The 20,393-nt window shown below is 40.3% G+C and overlaps 1 protein-coding gene across 2 annotated transcripts in view; it reads left to right on the top strand.

Annotated features, from left to right (window-relative positions):
* The window catches only part of cd276 (CD276 molecule), an 80,755-nt gene extending 62,677 nt beyond the window's left edge, over positions 1–18,078 (top strand). The window contains exons 7-8 of one of the 2 annotated variants that reach the window (XM_078252435.1): positions 2,659–2,697; positions 17,203–18,078. In XM_078252435.1, coding sequence (XP_078108561.1) covers positions 2,659–2,681 — 23 coding nt within the window. In that variant the 3' untranslated portion in view covers positions 2,682–2,697; positions 17,203–18,078. The remainder of the gene's footprint in view (positions 1–2,658; positions 2,698–17,202) is intronic. The other variant, XM_078252427.1, reaches the window with a different exon arrangement.
* The last annotated feature ends 2,315 nt before the right edge of the window (positions 18,079–20,393 follow it).

Here is a 20,393-nt window from a genome sequence, read left to right as displayed (position 1 = left end):
TTGAAAAGTTGCATAGCGTATTCTTATAACAACCCAGTTTGACAGACCTGCTGGTCACTAACATACCATTCCACATGGTTTGAATTGAGAGGGCCTTGAAAAGCAGCTCCCAGGCAGCTCTGTTTGACATGTCCTCCCTTTTCACTGGCAGCACATACAGTACTCAGCCACTGGGCTCTCCCAGCGGTCACACATTACTGACTAAATATATGTAAATAGAGCATTCATGTTGCCTTCATTATTAGATGTGGGTCACTGGATAACTTCAAGAGCGCTAATTAAAAGAGCTCCCAGTACACCATTGCTTAGTAGTTGCTCACACATTACTCAAGCACTACACTCATGTTCCTTGCTGGTTCTGCACCATACAGTAAGCTACATGTTTACTACTGTGTTTTCTCCAAGTGTGAACCCTGAGAGATGATGTTTTTGTGTTGAAGGCCAAGTAACTTTTTGGATAGTAATGGGAATTATAAACCTATCATATGAATCATATACATTTAGGTTTTAAATAAAACAGAATTGCGATTAAGGGCCGACGCGATTAATTTTTTTTAAACGCATGCTGGCATTTATTAATTTATTTTACACTTCACTCGGCTTTGCGTCGTGCCTAACAGGCTACTATTTTGACCCTTTGCATACTGTCTATCCTCCTAACACATCCTGCTGCTGCAAGCTGCAGGCATGATGGAGAAAGACAGCAGCAATGAAATCCTGAATGGCGCTTTTTATTTTCCAAAACTCCCGGACGGCTCGTAGACAAGTCGAAAGCCATATGCACATTGTGTAAAGCCGAATTAAAATATCGCCGAAGCACGTCAAGCTTGAGCTATCACCTACGGAGCTAAGCATATAGTTCAGTTAACGTGATACTAGACCACCGGCCCTCGGGGGGCTGGGGAGAGATGAATGTTCGGAAATAAGAGGTTGCTGTGGTCCGCCGTACAGGTTAGTTTGACCAGCGGGCAGCAGCGGTGGCCGGAGCGAGCAGCAGCAGCTGTGGCGGCCGGAGCGAGCAGCTGCAGCGGCCGTAGCGGGCAGCGGCCGGAGCGGGCGATCACGGGGGGACATCCTCAGTGGTGAAACGCGAATGGGGGCTGGAGTATAACCTAGCTAGGTGGAAAGCTAACGCTAGCCGGCCACCTGTTCCATCAATCCTGCTTGCAAGTGTCCGCTCATTAGACAAAAACTGGACTACATCCAACTTCAACGAAACTCCCAACGCGAGTTCAGAGACTGCTGTGTTTTTGTTGTTGTGGAAACAACAGTGTACCGGACTATCCAGCCTGTTTCTCTGTCGCCGGGTAAGAGTGGAGATGGGCTGTGTTAACACGGACTTGTGCAGAAATGAGCTGCTCATTAACTGGTGATCTGACTAGTGAGTAATCAACATTATTTAGGAGTTACTAAACACTATATTGACTCCTGAATTGTGCAATAATGACAGATTCACATTTTTCTTTTGTTTACAGTAAATAAATAATTACAAATCTTAAAATCAAGTTCATAAAGTAACTTTCTTTGCATTCATTTGATTCCCAATCAAGATACACTGGTAAAAATTGCTTTCAATTGTTAATATGTACTTAAAAACTGTTCTGAAATGCAAAATAATAGAATTTTAATCATGTGATGAAATATGCGATTAATCGCGATTAACTATAGAACTTCAGTGATTAATCGCGATTAAAACAATTAATCGTTTGACAGCCCTAGTTATTTCCTGTGCTTGCTTTGTTATATTATTTCTATATATTGCTTACCTTCAACATCAGAAAGGGTTAGATTCCAAAAGGAGATTGCCAGTTGTTGAGAAACTTTATTCTCTCCTTTTTTCCCTCCTTTGTCTTGAGTAGGAAGGAACTCATCAAATATGTGTTGCACACTGAGCTACTTTTGCAACCTGTCAGAGGTTATCTGCTGGTCCGCGAGGAAACGGCCACCCGATCATTGTCAGAAGAGATAGAAAAAAAAAATAGCAGCGCCTAAATCATTTGAAATAATGAGTGTTGTCACAGTTAATAAAATCAGTCAAACCACTCAGTGCTGTGCATCACAATAACAGGCCAATCCCACTGCTGGTTGGTTTACATATTAGACAAAAGTAACAGTGTAAAGAGTGCTTCTGTGAGATGACAGGGGTGCTACAGGAGTGAAGGCAATCCTTTTCCTGGGATGAGTCCCCCTGTACAGACACCATTTACATCCTCCTGCCATCCAACCCCCTCCCCTCTCCCCCTCATTCCCCCTTCTGTCATGTAATCTACGCGCCTCTGACAGCACAGCGAGGCCCGGTGGGATAGTGCCTATCCATCTCTCTACCCCAATCTGCCTTCCCTGTTTGGTTCCACATGAGCACTCAGCTGCTGTGACTAATTAAATAAAGCACTGTGCCCTCTGCTTCCTGTTAGCCATGGCAAGGTTGGTGCAAAGAGATGGAGCAGAGGAAGAGGAGGGGTGCTGAAGGAAGAAGGGACACAATAACAACTACCAAGCCTTAAATGATGCTTTTGCCCATGAGCCAATAGTTACTGTACGTTGATGATGCTGGCACGACCACTTTACAGTAGTTGTATTGCTTACAGATCTTTAAATGACACAATGCTTTGAATTTAAGCTTAAGCTTTCATTCTTGTTTGTGTTCTCTTTTTCCAGCCATGACACTACTGAAAAGCTAAGGCCAAGAGAATAAATGTGAGTATAATTCCAATATGTATATCTATGTATATCTTTAATTACACCTGTGTTTTTATGTGTCTCTCAGTTTTCACACTTTTTTCTGCTTATCACAATTGCCTGGTGTTCTCAGCAGTAATGCTCTGGAGGATGCAGTACCTCTGTAGGTTATGTGTAAGTGCTGCTGTAATCAGCCTAGGTAGGCTGCATTAATTCAGCAGACAGTGGTGAATATGAGAAGTCTTGACATTTTGATTTTAGGTATCACAGGGACACTGGCTGATATGACAAATCTATTTCATTTTATCAGGCATGCAAACATAAATGTCCTGGCCTGCTCAAAGCCAGTCTAAGAGTCTGAATAATGGTAAACATGTAAGGTGTGAGTCGTGTCTGTCTGTCTGTCTGTCTGTCTGTCATCTTCATGACGTTTTCAATCTGCCAACTTCAGCTTGTGATGAGCTGCAGCAGACCATTTTGGGAGCCTTACAAAATAAGTTTTATAGCATCCTTTTGCTACTTTCAATGTGCCATTGTTTTTTGTGGCTGTTTGGCCAGTCTTGAACATGACATGTAAGTACACCTCATTCAAATATATTATATTTTGGAGGAGAGAGAGATATTCTCTGTTACTTGCACATTAGTTACATATTCTTTGTTTTCTGTTGGCATTGGTTGAACAGATAATGTCACTAACTTTGTCATGCTAAAATATTGTAGTGGTAGTTTTACTTTTTTTGTTGACAAGAAGACTTGCAGCATGATCACAACCCCCCACCTTGCAGTCTCGCCCTTGATAAGCTATCTAAAATGCACCAAAATATATTTATCGGTTAAAGTACTGTTGGTTGAGTGACACTTCATCAGTCTTAAATATGGACAATCTATAGAAACAAAGCAAATTATAAAAATGGCCCCTATAGTAGCACAAAGAATATTTTACAGTATGATTCTATGCTCAATGATGATTTTTTAAAGAATATATAATAATAATAATAATAATAATAATAATAATATTAATAATAATAGTAATAACAATACTATTAAGTAATAAGAAAAGTATACTCTTTGTTTGTACTATGCTCAGACATTCAGTGCCATGGACAGTTCCACTTCTCACACAGTAGAAGAAGGTGGTTAGGAAGGTGAGCAAGCTAATCTCAAATGGACTGTTGATATTGATTGTTAACATGTGTCCTTCATTTTAATGCTCATTTGTTCCTTTTGCATTTTTTCTTTTATTGGAGAGTCCTCCATATTAAAGAGGCAGACAGGAGGGTGCTCCAAGTTGGATATATATCTGGGTACTGGCTGGCTTGATTTGAACTGTGGTCTGTTCTGGATTAGTAGACGACCCAGAACTATCTGTCTTGATAACAGGGAACACAGACAAACAGATTAGTAACTGGATTCTCCCTGTAGGACAATGTGGAGAATTGTTATCGTAATCTAGGAAATGGTGTGACAAAACAGAGGAACCTCATTGGTACAGTCGCGTTATTGTACATGGAATCAGCAAAAAAAATATACCACATATGGTATCTTTGGAGTACTTTCCTTCTTTTGACTCCTGATATCACTTCACCTCTATCTCTGTGTGTTAGCTCCTGCTGGGCACATGAAAAGGTGGAGGTGGATCATTTTGCTGCAGTGTGGATTGACTCACCCATGAGTGACCCCTCAGTTCTCCCTCTTTTAGCTGCTATTCACCCCCATTTTTCTAAACCAATAGAAATCCAGATGTCCTTTGAAGACCAGGATACCTACACTTTATACTCTATCCATTTATACTCTGTTTGTATCTTTGTAGGAGTCTTAGGGCCCTCAGTTGTGTTTTGCTGTTTCAGTGTCGTTACCTGGTGTTGGGGCATCATTCTTGTTTTCATTTTTCTTCAGTATTTCTTCAGTCTTCAGTTGTGAAAACAGCTTTCTCTTGACCATCTTTGAATGTTGGGTAACTAGTTGTTACTCAGAGAGTGAGGATGATGGTGTATTTTCCCCACTTATATTGTCAGACTGAAGGTTGATTGTGTAGCAGTATTCCTTATTTTTTTAATGACTGCGCTCTAGTAGCAGGCTGAGCTGGACCAAGAGCAGCAGCATTTCAGAAACTGAAAGGAGCCTGGGTGCTGGCAGTGCCTGTGGCCATTGGGAAGAGAAATGGGACACTCCCAGTGGCCCCATATTCACTCGACCATGGCCAGCCTGTGTCAGACACTATATACCTCCCTGCACCCAGTACATGGACCTCTATAGGCCAGGAAAGCCCAAAACCTTGGAGCTATTTTGGGAAAGCTCCCGTGGAATAACCAACGAAGGACAGGAGTTGGAAGGGCAGAGGATATTTTTGTGTTCAAATCTTTTTCTTTTTGAAGAGAAAAATAATTTTCTCTTTTGTTGAGACATACATGTTTTGATGTTGGATGCTGACATTTCTAGAGACATTTTAGAGGCACTCCATCAATTTTGATTTGACAGATATTGTTGAAGTGTTTTGTCTCTATGGCGCTGGTGTAATAACAGGATGTTGTAGCTGATTTGTCTTTTGTTAGAAAAAATGGGAGATGAGAATGACAAAATGAGAAATGTTGCTATTGGTGAATATTTCCTGCTGTTTAGGACCATTTAAAATGTATTCCACTAACAACGGAAACCTGTACTAAAGTTCCCCACAGAAGCTTACTTAGAAGCAGTACAGATTTAATGTACTGTGTATATTTGAGCTTGTGACCGGGAGGTCATTGGTTCAATCCCCAGACTGACTGAAATCTGGGTGGGGAAAGTAAAAGAGCAGCGCTTGTCCCTCATTCATTACCACCACTGAGGTGCCCTTGAGCAAGGCCCTTAACCTCCAACCGCTCCAGTGGAGCTGCACAGTGGCCAGTGGTTGTACTGGGCAGCTTCCAGGTATGAATGTATAACTGTGTGAATGTGATCAGGGTGTTCCTGCAAAAGAGAGGCTGCCTCTCAATGAACTTTCCCTGAATAAATAAAGGTTAAAAAAAAAAAAAAAAAAAAAATAAATAAATAAATATATATATATATATTTGGTATCCGTGTGTATGCACAGTATGGGCACACATCTATTGCGAAGGAGGCAGAGAAAAATAAAGTAGATGATACTGCTCTTTAGCACCACTGTCTATGAGTCACAGTTACTTCTATCTCACATTAGCGTACAGTATGGACCCACTGTATCTGTTCTTCACCGCTCCTCTAACATTAATAACCAGCAGTTTCGGTTGTGTGAATACTTTTTATTACTTTTTATTGGACAGCTACAGCTTGTTTTTATTAGACCCTGACTGGTCATTGCCATAAAGCCGCAGCATGAGTGAGTAGAAGATGATGGAAGGTGCAGAAAGTAATTTCCTGTAACTAGCCAAAATAAAGTCTGGTTAGTAGGAGTCAAAGAGAGGACATTTGTCATTACTGTAGTATCCACTGACCTTCACCGGGACTGTTATTGCTAGGTAATATCCTGCAAGCCCCTCGACCTCTCTGCTGCTGAATCATCCTGGATCAATTATTGTAATATTTGTGTGGCAGTTTTGCTATTGATTAATGCATTTATGCAGAGTGCAGCATATCTTATTTAATAAAGCAAGGCTCTGCATTTAATTAAGTAGTTTCAGAGTGAGGCGGCACTTTGTTTTCATAAACCTTTGCCTTATCGATATGTGTTCCTTCGTGACTTATGTTTACCCACTCAAACTTTTATTGTTTCACTACTGGCAGATAACATAGTAAATGGCTAACTGCAGCACACTCAGGGCTAGATTTATCAAGCCGTTAATTGTTCGCAAAGACTGACTTAACCGATGCGGGATATTTACAAACAGGGCGCACTTGGGTAAAGTCGCAGATTGCCTGCCACATGAGCGAAAAGAGACAAGTTGCACTTTCAATATGCGTTCGTGGGAGGGTCATGGGGAAAGTGAGAGTTCCATCCAAAAAGGTGGGAGGATCCGCGTAAAGTGCGCCTAATTACATATTCCGCGGTATTTACAAAGTCTGCCAGTAAAGAGCGTGCCTCTATTCTGCGGGGGAAATTCTCCGCCTCTTAAAAGCAGGTCTAAACCAGGAAGCACGTTTTCCTGTGTGTAAAATTTACCTTATTCAATGGCAGCAGACATTGATAAACAACTATGCGATTATTTAACTATATAACACTCTTTAATGACTTAACCCCATCGGTTGGGTTGACATATAAATGATATAAACATATGTATACATACATAAAGCCAACACAGCAGTATCATAACAGACCACACATACCTTCATTCTCTACAGAGATCTCAGCAGTATCTATGTCGTCCTCACCTTTCACCTGTTCGGCAACGAGTGTTTGCTGCATCACCTCTTCAACAGTAGATAGCGAGACTATTTCTGGTGGACCTGAACCGGTTCTCCTCGATTGTGCCCGGTTGTATTCCTTCTCTTTTGTTCTGCGCTTTATGTCTTGCCACCGTTTTTTTTACCTCCTCCACTTCTCTCCGTGTAGATGATGACGAGTTGATTTTATTTGTTATGGCAATCCAAATCGATTTCTTTTTCCAAGGGTGTGGATGTTCTGCCCTGTAATATGTTCAGGTTTGTTGTTACTTCATGCACTAATAGGTCAATTTCATCGTCACTAAATTTAAGCTTGCGCTTTCTTTTTCCCGTAGGAAGATCCATGATAGATACATGCGGGCCCATTCTTTGCTCTTTTAGAGGCGCGGTAATTACGCTAGAGGGCGGAGTATGTGCTGATGGGTGTCAGGTTTGATAAATACTACGCAAAATGACGAAGCATAGCGTGCGCTATTACCAAACTTGCATAAACAGATGCAGCGTAAACTGCGCTAGTGTTAGTAAATCTACCTCTCAATATTTAGTAGATTGTTGCCATCGTTAGTGGTTTAGACTTGCTGTGTGCTATTATAGATACTACATACTGATCATTATGGCAACTTTGTGGTTCTGGGAACTTAAACATTAGTAGAAGTAGTTGTGTTCAATGAATAAAATGTGTTATTCTTCCAAGAACAGAATTCTGTAAGCAAGATGTAAAGGAGGGGTTTCAGATTTTCTTTAAAGTAAGTCTTGATTTTATACTCATCCCCTTTATGTATGTAGGGAGATGGTTGGTCATACCAATTCCCCCTCCTCTTAATTCTGACACTGCAGAGTTAACTCCCTGCAGGCCATCACCACTGTCATAAATTGTTGTAGGACATACTCCAGTCTACAGCAATCAGCCGAAGCTAATGTGATGCTTCAGAAGACTTGGTGAATCAGCTGGTTATTTTCCAAAGTTATCTTTTTAGTCTGAAGTTCCCTCTTTGCAATTGCCATTGGAAGGATACTACTCTTTGACAGTTGCATAACCACAATGTCTGAACAATGCTGGTTCCAGCAACATTTGAATAAAAATGCTGAATATCAGTGTTGTTGTTCTTTGGGCACTGGAGTTATGACCTTTGTTCATAAACTGCAATGATTGTTAAAAGTCTGTTTTGTTCTCTCCATGTGTAAAGGGTCAATTAAACTGGTATTGTGCAGAACCTTTGCCTGGACAGAGATGGCTGCAAATGAGAAGAGAATAAATATTCAAAGGCAGACATGATAGGAATAAAGAAAAGTCAGTGAAATGAGGAGCAGCATGGACGATCCCGGTCATCTACCTGACGACTTTCGATGAATTCCAATGAGAGAGATTCCATTTTTAAAGATAGGCCCTATAGGTGCAATTAGTGCTACATAATGGCCCTTTCCCAGCTCTTTCAGCAGAGTTGTGAAATGTTGATTTAATTTGCCCCTATATATTCACTTAAACTCTGAAGAATAGATCTCGTTGTTATAGTCATTTGCAGAAATAGCTCAGGGTTTACTCTGTCATGGTTTTATAAGTACAGGCTGCATATAAGGGAGTCCTTTCTCAAATGACGGGGACAAGATAAAAAGTGAAATTTGAAAAGGAGAAAACTAGTTTGAATGTATTTTAACAGCCTGCTGCAGCTAGGTATTCGAGATGGGATGTGAGCTCTCTGATGATTTTTTTAGTTGGTAGGAAAAAGAGTGACGGACTAGGTGAGACAGAGGGGGGCTCCCCCAGTTCCTCTCTGCTGTATGTGGCAGGTGACGCCCTGCAGACACTGATGATGTCAGACAGGACACTTACGTTGGACTCTCTCCAGAGAGGTGTCTTGAAGTAGAGTCTGACTTGCTATTCCAGTATCTCTGATCTCTGCATTATTTATGCTTTTGTCTCAGCCATTTATCAGCATTTTTATACCTCGCAGCCTCATTCTACAGTACATCTCCTGTAATGGAATAGGCTGCAGCGATGATAGCCTCTGAGGGAAGCCAATAACCGCATATAGTAGCTCATATTGATATCAGAAAACTGTGGAATGGACAAGTGTGCTGCGTAGCAGTCTCTGCATACTGTTTAGGACCTTGGCAAACATCCATTCACATCAAAATAGTGCATTGAAAAATAAAATATAACAAGGAAAATGCTGTGCTGGCTCCACTTTTATATATATATCCACCTTTATATAATTTTTTTTTAGAACATGAAACTGGTAATATGTGAGCTGTGCTTGGAGCAGCAAAGCAACTGAATCTCTGATCAATGACAGCTAATGAACACGGCAGGAGTTCTGCTCTGTTTGCCTCTCGACAGAGAGCTGCCTTCTCCAGAGAGCTCTTTTTTTCTCCTGTTTTTGCCAGAAAAGCACAGGAGCCTTCATTGAAACCAACTGCCTCTGGGCTCAATTAACTAACATAGATTACTCATAATGCAGATGAGAGACTGTGTACAAGATCAGCAGTGTGGTGATGTTGAAAAACACACAAATGGTGCATGCAAGGATACAGACAATTGGGACACTGTGAATCTGAGATATGCCATCAATGTATATTTAGTAAAAACTGCTCAAAAAAGGGCCATTACAAGCAAAATAATGTTCTCTAGCTACTTTAATAAAAGTGATTATCCCAACAATGAAAACAGACATTATTTGCATGCACAAACATCTATTCCCTGAAGCTATTTTATAAGGCTCTATGCACCAAAGTACATCAGAGGGTGCAATGAAAACTGATACATAGTGTGTGTGTGTGTGTGTGTATATATATATATATATATATATATATATATATATATATATATATATATATATAGCAAAAGGCTGCACTGGCTCTACTGTATAGTCTCCACGATAACCTGTAATTCTGTTAAATGTTGCAAACATGCAGCAGGCAGCAACACTTGTGACCCCCGCAGCAGAGCTAATGCAGCAGATATATGTTTTGCAGCAATGACATGGTTTGCTTTGTGTGTGGTCACCAGGCCATGGCCATTGTCATAAAACAAATTAGCATCCCTCACTCAGGCCAATCACTGTTAGTTTTCCTACCTACTAAAACACGCTTTCTGAACAGTCGTCAAATTCAACAATCTCTACTGTTTGGCAACTTGATGAGTCTTTCTCTAAAAGCTCAGAATGTTTGCACTTTCGAAATGCTCCGTTCAAGGCAACCAACACTGCCCAGCATAAAGTTTTTTAAACCTAAATTAGTCTAGACACAAGTAGTAGTTTTTAAATGGATCCCAGCCTATTGTTTACAAAGTATTGCTATCAAACAGAATCTGTTCAGCACCAGAGAATTTACAGATGGCACAAACCTAAATAATGAACAGCCCCCCACTGTTTTGGGAGATGCTAAACATGTTGCTTATTAAATGGCGAGATTACTTTTATGTGTCGCTTTCTGAAGTGTGCACACATTATCGTGAGACTGCAGGCAAAGTAGCACATGCTCAGATGAAGGGAGCTTGCAGTAGATGGGCACTGTAGAAGTAGATTAACTAATGAGATAAGAAGGACCATGATCATACATGCGGAGCAAGCCATTCAAAATCAAGTGCACAGAAATTATGCTGTTGAAATGCACTTGATGAAACTGATTTGAGAATGTTGTGGAATATGTTTTCTTTCAACTAAAACATCAGATGTGATTGTATCACATGCAGCTAATTAGTGGTGCACTAAACTGAATGTTCAACCTGTCAGTCAGTTAGAAATTATACTTTCACTCTCATTTACTCCAGTTGGACATTATTTCAAATTACCTGTGTATTCAGGCCACTGTTTATTACGTCTGGCTTTTTTTCATTGATGTCTCTAGTCTGTGGTGTTTTTTAAGCAATTACCTGAGTGTCTGTGTCATTTCCATCGCTCCATTTTTACAGTCTATAGTACTGACCAAAACAAGGTGTAGAGACACAGTAGGGTATGGCTTAATGCTATAAAATGGGTACCAAATTATTTTTTACACATCATGAAACATTATCATATTCTACATTATTTAAAAAGAACTAGACATATATATATATATACATAATATCACTAAAAATGGTAAATGTTCATCTACTATGGTTTGTGGTTGTGGTGTCACTGCAAAATGCAGCATTGACCTCTGTGCATACCCATGAAGGGCTAAAGTGTGCAATTAAATGGGGCTGAATGTAAACTCATCGACACATCACAGTCTTTCAGCCATTGCTTAGCTCTGCTCAGTTCAGCTTATAGGGTGACAGTCACCTTCATGCTGCATCAAGGGAACAGCACAGGTGGAAGATGGACACTTGGCATGTCATCCTGTGCGACTCTTAATATCAGATTTACACACTGAGAATATAAGTGATTTAGGGAAAATGATTGACTTGCCTCTTGAGGTGGCGGGCATCCCAGTGTGAGCGCAGGATATATGTGACTCTTTCTTTTCCACTCCTTCTACCTTTCTCCTGGTACTGAGTTACCTCGCCTTTGGGGCTTACCACAGGAGTCTCTATAAATGATCCTTTAGACTGAAGTGGAGAATCAAGATTAATGCACTTTCACGTCCCACCCAGGCTCCGGGGGAAAAACTCTTATAATTAACACCAGGGGGGCTGCAGGCTGCTTTTGGAGAGAGGTCGAGGGTGAGGTTCCTCGACCGTAGAAAAAGAGCTGATAAAGGTGTGAGATTTTTAGAGCGTGATGTATGCTGCTGCTTTGGAATAATAGTGGAGTGGTAACAGAATGACCTGCCAGACACCTCACTCTGGCTTACTGCTATGAGGACCAAGTGGAGGAACAAGAGCTGCTGCATTACTGCATCATTCATAGTGATCATTGTTATATACGTTGTGACCTATGTGAATTATCACTGAGGCAGACAACTGTACTTTTTTTCCCCAGCCTGCTCCCTCAGAGATTCCGACGTATTTTTGCATCACTGTTTAGTGTTAAGTAACTGCAGGGAAAATTCATTCAAACACAGGAAAATTTAAAAGCAACAATTAAGTTACAATAAACGGGCCTGACTTGTTCCTGAACATAGAACAACGAACACAATTTCGGCACATTTATACAGGACATTATTATTGACCAGACAGATACAAACAAATAAAACATTAAATACGGAAAAACAAGACTAAAAACAATAGATGAACAGTCAGTGTGTGCAAGTATGACTATCAAGAAGAAACAGTTTATATCACTTTTTGAAATATGTGATGGATGATAATAGTTTGAATGTGATGGGGAATGTGATTCCAAATTTTGGTATAAATATAGAAAAAGGATTTCTGACCGTAGTTGTTTTTGTATAGGGGAACTGGAATGAGTGCCTGTGAAACTGACCTAGTGAAGCGTAGTGGTCTCATATTATGTGTCGGAAGAAGAACTGTAAGTGCTGGTAAAGAGATATTTTGAATCTGAAAATAAAATGGCTGTTTACGTAGTTCTGGTAAGTCAAAGCATTTGTGCGTGTGAGCGCACTGCAATGATGAGACCACTTTGGAAGATTACTGTGGATCTTAAGTGCTCGGTAGTATAGTCGTGCTATTGGTTCAGTAATGTCCTTAGTGGTAAGAGACCAGATTGGAAGACAGTAGGACATTGTTGACACACAATGGCATGTAGGTAGGTTTCAGAAACCGAAAAGGAAAGAGATGATCTAATCTTGTTATACACATAGAGTTTCTGATTCAACTGTTTTGTTGATGATGAGACACATGTACCTCTAATGAAATGTAACAGTCTAAACAAATGCTTAGCATTGAAAAGAATAGTTTGACATTTTAAAACAAATAGGCTCATTCCTTTTTTTTTTGACAGGAGTCGGATAAGAAGATTGATACCACTCATGTCCATATGATTAGTATAAAGCTACAGCCAGCAGCTGGTTAGCTTAGTTTAGCTCTGTTCAACAGTACAACGTTCCACCTCCCAGCAGCTCTAAAGCTCACTATTTAATATGTTATATCTTGAATAGCTTCATATGTATCCATGAGACAGAGAGTGGTATCAATGTTCTCATCTAACTTTTGGCAAGAAAGTATATTTTCCAAAATATACGATTCCTTTAATAATCCAGCTTTAGAAGACGTGAAATGAAAATAAACACTATTAAAAGCCTTTTCTCTCTGATACTTTACTGTATGTCCTCAGACACTTATCCTTAGCATTTAACCAATCAGATATTAGACAGCAGCAGTGATGGTGTTTTTATTTATTGATTTTATTATTGTCATATGTTTTAATTTAGGATTGGACATTTCTAAAGTCACTAATGTTTTTATAACTGACTTCTTGAAAACTTGTTTCAAAAAGAGGGGGGTGGAAGAAGAGAGACACAATGCAATACTTTACTTTATTTGGTGATGTATTTGGAAGCATACACCACACAGTTTACTTGAAGGCTACTTCAATGCATGGTTAATACTAATAATAATATAACCTCTTATATCTCTTCCCACGCTGATGATACCAACCACTGTTTAGATATACTGTTTATCCCACCCCCCACCATTTGTGTTTTGCAGTCCCCACAGGATCCTATTTCCATTTCAGCTTTCTACTGTATATTGAGGCATGTAAGGCATTTGTTGATATGTAAATGCATTCATAAAAGCAGATCTTTATACCATCTACGAGTAGTATACTTATCCATTCCTGCACAGAGAAATTGTATGGTGTGTTTGATCATCTGGTAATGATCTTTAAGTATCACAGAGGTTTAGCTGATTCCTCATTATCCTGAATACTTCTCCAAGGTTATTCCCAAACATTTACTTGCATAGTCCCATTCCTGTTGTTTGTCTTTGATAGTAAGTACTTTGATTGTTGTTGTTTCTGTCTGTGTCAAAAAGCAGCGGGCCTACTGTTTTATTTTTTAAAAAAAGGGGGTGAAGTTACCGACATGGAGAATGAAATATGGCACTTACATTTCAATGTAAATGAGGAAAGTAATAGGCACAGTGTGGATATACAACGGTTCATTAGATTGAATCCACTGTGCCGCTGTATCTTGCACGTGAACAATCTCCTATAGCCCGAGGAAATTAGTGTGCAATCTCGTGTACCTGCTGTAAATGAATCTGTCCATCAGCTTGTGTCTCAGGTGTTGGAGCGCAGGAATGGTTCTGCCCTGCCACAGCTGCTTTGGGTTCTCAGACAGAGAGAAGCTGTTTGTTAAACACTAAAGTTGGACTTTACTTTTTGATTGCCTGTGTTAACAATCCCAGAAAAAAAAAATCTTTTCAGGTATGGTTGTTGCAAATTACTGTGCTGCAGATGTTCATCCAGTGTCTTGGTGAAGGTCTTTCATTTCATCTCTGACCTCTGGACCCAACAGCTAGCATGACTCCTCTTTAAAGGGTAACTACCTTTTCTTTCAACCCTATTTTCCTGTGTTTTTGTGTTTAAGTGACTGATGGGAACAACAGTCTTTGACATTGGTCAAGTATTAAGCAAGGTCGCTGCAGTTGGCAGTGGCAAAAAAAGCTACAATGTAAGTTAATAGGGACATTGTCCAGCTTGTATTTACCGTCACAAAAGTGCTCGTTTTGCCACTGACAGGCTCAGATTAATATTCTAAGTGTCTGACACCATTATGGAAAGGATCCCTTCAGAGATAGACCTTTAAAACCTCTTTGAGACCTTTCTGTTTAACCAGAAACAGCTCTGAAGTCGCAAGCGCTAAACCTACCAGACTCCATTTAAAAAAGCAATACTTCTAGCGTGTATAGAGCCAACATATTGTCACATGTAAATGGGTAAACTATGTGTTTATTTCAACCAAAACTAGAGTTGTGATGGTTGGGAAAGTGGAAAGACGACCCCAAACGGCTTTTCATAGTTTTATTTGGTTTCTGTTAACTTTGAATGAAGTGTATTTTATGATGCTAAAATTACAGTTTATTGACATGGAGTCTGGTGGGTTTAGCGAACGCAATTTCGCGGATGTTTTTATGTTTAAAAAAAGGATCTTACTCTTTAACAGAAAGGTCGACCTCCTTAGAAATCCTTTCCATAATGTTGCCAGACACTTAGGGCCCTATCTTGCCCGCGTCGTTTAAATCGCAAAGGCACCTGCGCCCATCTTTGCGCCTATGGGCATGCTGGTCTTACAGGGAGGTGTGTTCAGGTGCATTCTTGGAGTATTGCTATCTTGAGTTGCACTGGAAAGTGATCGCGCCATTGACCAACAAAAACCTGGTCTGAAGTCAATAGCGCAGCATTTCATTGTTATTTTAACAGCAAATTAGTAAAATGCGCCTAGGCTTATGCACAGCGCATGCACACTATGCTTGTTACACACACACAGGGAAGTGCAGCAGCACACAAACATAATAAATAAAATAAAAATATTACGGTGCAAATCCACCATCATAATAGCAATGCGCCAAGGTACAAACACGCCTGGCTTTTAAAGGGAATGGGAGATGACACTCTGATAATCAGAGTGTCATCTCCCATTCCCAAACCAATCAGAGTCTGATTGGTTTATTGTATGTTACACCCAAAACACACCTATGAATTAATGAAGACACTAAGTACAACCCTTTTGAACCATGCGCCCGGCGCACGGACCCTTTTTTCCGCCGTATAACTAGCAAAAGTGGATTTGGACACGCCCTAAACGCACCTGTGCCATGCACTTCTTGCAGTGCACTTAGATCGTTAAAATAAGGCCCATAGAATATTAATCTGAGCCTGTCAGTGGCAAAACGAGCACTTTTGTGACAGCAAATACAAGCTGGACAATTGCCCTATTAACTTATATTGTAGCTTGTTTTGCTGCTGCTGACTGAAGCGATTTTGCTTAATACTGGACTAATTTCAAAGATTGTTGTTCCCATCAGTCACTTAGACACGAAAACATAGGAAAATAGGGGCCAGGTTGAAAAAAAAACGGTTACCCTTTAAAATACAGATCCTTAGATCTCTCTAGAGGCACATAGGTTGGGTTTGAATCTGATGAGAAAATGCATGAGTGAAAATTGTGTTGTGTTCATTTGGGTGATGGATAAGTCACCTTCTGAGAGGGAGCAAATGGAAGCCAGACTTTCAGATGCGGCACTGCTGCGTAAAACAGATATTCTTCAGCGAGCTTTGCTATTTGCAAAGACTCCTATCATTTAGAATGACAGACTTTATTACTGTTTCAGTTTTTGCTTTAACATTTTGAAGCTGTGAGCAATGTCCTTAGGGTTTCATTTAGGATTTATCCACTTCACACCAGCCTGTCATGTGTAAAATGTAATAAAGGTATGATAATGAGCATCAATTAGGAGGTTGAAAAACCTCACTAACAGAGCTATTTTTGTATTTCCCCGTGATTGATGAAATATTAGGATAGACTCAGTAAGTGCTTCAAACATGAGTATGTGCGTAGAGTCATAACTATTCACGTTTACGGTATATCAAAATCAGAAGTAGATCCATGCAGTGCAGCTAGGGTCTTAATAGGACACTGATCACGAGCAGAATCTCCACTGCACTGATTATTAGCTCATCTCATTTATATCTCACCAGGAAACACAAATTAAAAGATCAGTCCTCATGGGCAAGTCCACTGTTTTCATTTAGAAGTCCAGTTGCATGCGGATATAGCTGACTGACTTGAATAATGTATCTAAAAGCCGAACCTCCAAGCATATAGCCAACTATATTGCTTTTAAAAGCTTCAAGTAGGAGAGCTTCATGTGTGACATAATTAAATTCCACCCAAGTTAATTCAAACTGTTTAATGATGCAGCGAGAACAATTTATTTCGCTGTGCCAGCGGTGGGATGGTCCGCAGGGGCTATGAGTGAGGAGAGGCATTAGAAGTTCAGAAAGACACTTGTGATACAGAGAGGAGGATGTGTAGGTGGAGAGAGACTTGAAGGTTGTAGCATCCTTGGAAACCCATCTTCCTATTGGTGTGATTGTTTATTTAACAATACCACATTCGCTTTGTTTTCGTCATTTATTTTACTATTATTTATAAAGATAACCGTAGAAATGATGATTAGTAATCTGCACGTGAGACCAAGTGTAGTACCAGTGGGATTAACTCTGCTTGCTTTAGTTATTGGGTAAGCTGTTGGTTCCTGTGACCCTGCTGCAGTGTTTCATTATTTTTCAAAGTTAATAACCTTTCCCACGGTGAGCAGTGTTGACATTATACGTATTGTGTTTTTGTGTCTTTTTCCAGGAGTCAAGGCCAGACGGCGGGTAGGAGATGAGTCTGGCGGGTAATCCCACTCCACCTATCCATCAACCTGGAGACTATTTCCAGCGTCCCCTACAGAATGTCAAAGCCTCGCTGAGCAGAAGATGAGTCCATCATCTTCTTTCTAAGACTTTCCCTCGAGTTTTCATCAAAACACATAAACACATCATGTGCCATTATTTTTCTATTGCCCTCCCCTCGGTTTCTGTCAGTGGAGGGCCGCGGCAGTGAGCGAACATAGTTGAGTGAGTTGTTCTATGCAAAGGAGAAGCTCTGTTTGAAAAGTACAGGATGTGACAGGATCCTTTCTCTGTCGCTGACATCACTCTGTATGGGTTGTGATGGGGCATGTGCCAGAGATCTCCTGTCTAATAGGAAGTGAGACACTTAAAGAGATGACCCTGCCTTAGTTGCCATCACTGTCTCTCTGCCAGGGAGGGAGCTTGGCTCTCCCATTACTCCTGCACTTGCTAATTAGTGTCTGTCGCTGAAGTAACTTGTACCTGTCAGTGTGCGCCGCTCTCCTATATTCAGTAACTTGAGGGAATTGAAATTGAATGCCAGCTAAGCTCCGACAAACTGCAAATGGTGCATGGGATACACCCTGATTTTCTCACTGACCTGACAGCCTTATATGTAAGAAATTGTTTTTAATGAACACAGAGTATCTCAGCTAGTTTCTACTGCTGGTGTGGAATGTTTTATCTCTTCCAGGCTAGGGCCTGTACTGGTTATTTTATTGCATTTCTTTAGGTACTTGAGCAAGTCCATGTGCCATATTTTCTATTATGAATGCCAAAGCCGTTTGTGTCAGATAGCCCAGTGCCTATTTACATTAAAGAGACATGGTGAAACTGCCTGGTCATTGGTAATTATTGGTCCCATTCCCGGGGCCACTTTGGGCTCGTTTAGGCAGAACAAGGTCGAGTTTCTTCACCCACAGGATTAGCCATGCTGCTCAAATTCATCCTTCCACTTTTCCATTAGTTGATTTATCTGCCGACTAGACTATTCTACATAATGAGTAAAACATGAATTATAGTCAAAGCAATACAAATATTTCATTTACATGCAGATCAACACTGACATGTTGAATTGTTCCCAGTTAGACACAGTCCTATTTTAGGGCTAATCCCTCTATGTTTGCAGATGCTCAGTCATCCCGAACATTTTACTTGTTTTGAATAATGGATTTTGTCTGTGATTGTTTGTTGCTGTCATACACGAAATAGCTACCTTGCATCAAGTCTGATTTGTATAAGTAGTGCAGAAATACCTCCCCCAACAACCATGCACAGGAGCACATGCACATACTGTGTCCTCTTCCTAAGCTGGATGAGACTGTTGATCAAACCCCAGGCTGTGCCCAAAAGCGCAGATCTCTCTGTACAGTAGCCCTTGACCTTACTGTGTGTCCTCATGGCCCAGACACCCGCCTGAAATTAAATTACAGATTAGTGGCTCCAGACCCAAAGAGGGGTTTATTTGGTTGGCCCCTCTCTGAGAAACATCCATTCTCTCATTCAGGGACTGGAAAAATGTCATGGGATTTAAGGAAGAAACTGCCAGTCTTGAAGACATTTTCTTCTGACTGTGAGCGCTGGAGCCAATGGTTCCCTAAAACTGAACTATCTGCAAAGACTTCTAAATCTTACATTGCAGGTTAGAAGGTACAATCAGCTCACTGCTGAATGTACACCTTGGGAATTAAAACATCAGTCTTGTGAGACATAAGACGCAAATGCCAAGCCCTCATTAATTTTGAAGTCTGTCAAGCTTTCACAATCCTTAATTCCAAATTACATTCACTTCAAACATTCAAATACAAGTGACCATCAAGTGGCAATCAAAAGGGGAAAAAAATCATGGATATGTGGTTACTGTAGAAAAGACAAAGTTGAAACAACTGTGTTAAAGTTGATAAATACAACTTATAACTTAAAGGATAGGTTCAGATTTCTTCCTAAACAGAAAATTTGCAAATTTTGGAAAATGCCCACTTGATTTGGCTAAAGTGGCGACACGGTGGTCCAGTGATTAGTACTGCTTCCTCACAGCAAGTAGGTACTGCTGAGTACCCCTGGCAGGGCTGAGGCTTCACATTACTGTAGCTTCAGCTGAACTTTAGTTAGCATTTTTATCGCCCATTGCTTACAGTGTAATTGTGCTAGGGCTTGATCATTTCATTGACACAATGGACTGAAGGACAGATGACAGCAGTCAATACCTATTTAAATGCACATATTGGCATGTGACTATGTGTGTTAAGATAGATTTGACTTTTCTAAATTAGAAACACTTTGTAGTCAAATGTAAATCAGCATGCTTCAACATAAGGGGCAGTGAGTGCAGACAGCAAATTGAAATTTGGCGATGTAACTCTATACTAAAAGTCTAAATTTGTTCAAATACATAGCAGCATGCATCACAAGCCTACTATCAGTTGACTTCACCTGCCAACTACAGTTCTTCACTTAACTTACTTCACATGCGTAATTGATTGCACTTAATGTCACCTCTTACAGCTCGGGCACAAGAGGATAAACGTTTAAGATGCTAATGTAACATCTTTATTTAGCTATCAAAATAAAACTCTTGGCAGGGTTTCGAGTTGCCCCATGCACAGCCAAGCCTCGGACTCACATAAGGGAACATTTCACAGATAAAAGAATTCAAACTCCCACCTTAAGCAGGTAATGGGTTGGTGTGGTGTTTGCATGTACAAGTACAATGCTTACTGAATTACAAGGTTGGTATGAATGCATACAAAGTTAGTCAAGAAACAAAAAGAGGCAAACTAATTTTAGATGTGTCCCTGGAAGCACAAATTGAGGCAAAGAAATGTGTGCTCACACTGGCAAAAAAAAAAAAAGTCAGGTATCCAAAATTGTAGGTCTCCATGAATAAATGGAGACAGAAGCCAAAAGGGAAACAACTTGAGTTCCTTGTAAGGTTTGATCAGTTTAAACTGCCACGCACACACTTACAGTACAGGCACACTTCACGCACTGAGTTGGTGCATGTTATAGGGATACACATCTAACTGCTATTTGTGACCAAAAACACTGAATGAGCCTTAAAGAAAGTGATGCAACTATATGCTGTCAATGCAGATGGGATAAAACAATATCTTGGAGCAAGGGAGAACACCAGTGCTCTTATTTTTCAGAAAG

Source organism: Sander vitreus, chromosome 1 (genome assembly GCF_031162955.1).
Source record: "Sander vitreus isolate 19-12246 chromosome 1, sanVit1, whole genome shotgun sequence".
In the NCBI taxonomy this organism is placed as follows: Eukaryota; Metazoa; Chordata; class Actinopteri; order Perciformes; family Percidae; genus Sander; species Sander vitreus.
Note: the sequence above shows the minus strand (reverse complement) of the source record. Positions and strands in the feature narration are given on the sequence as shown.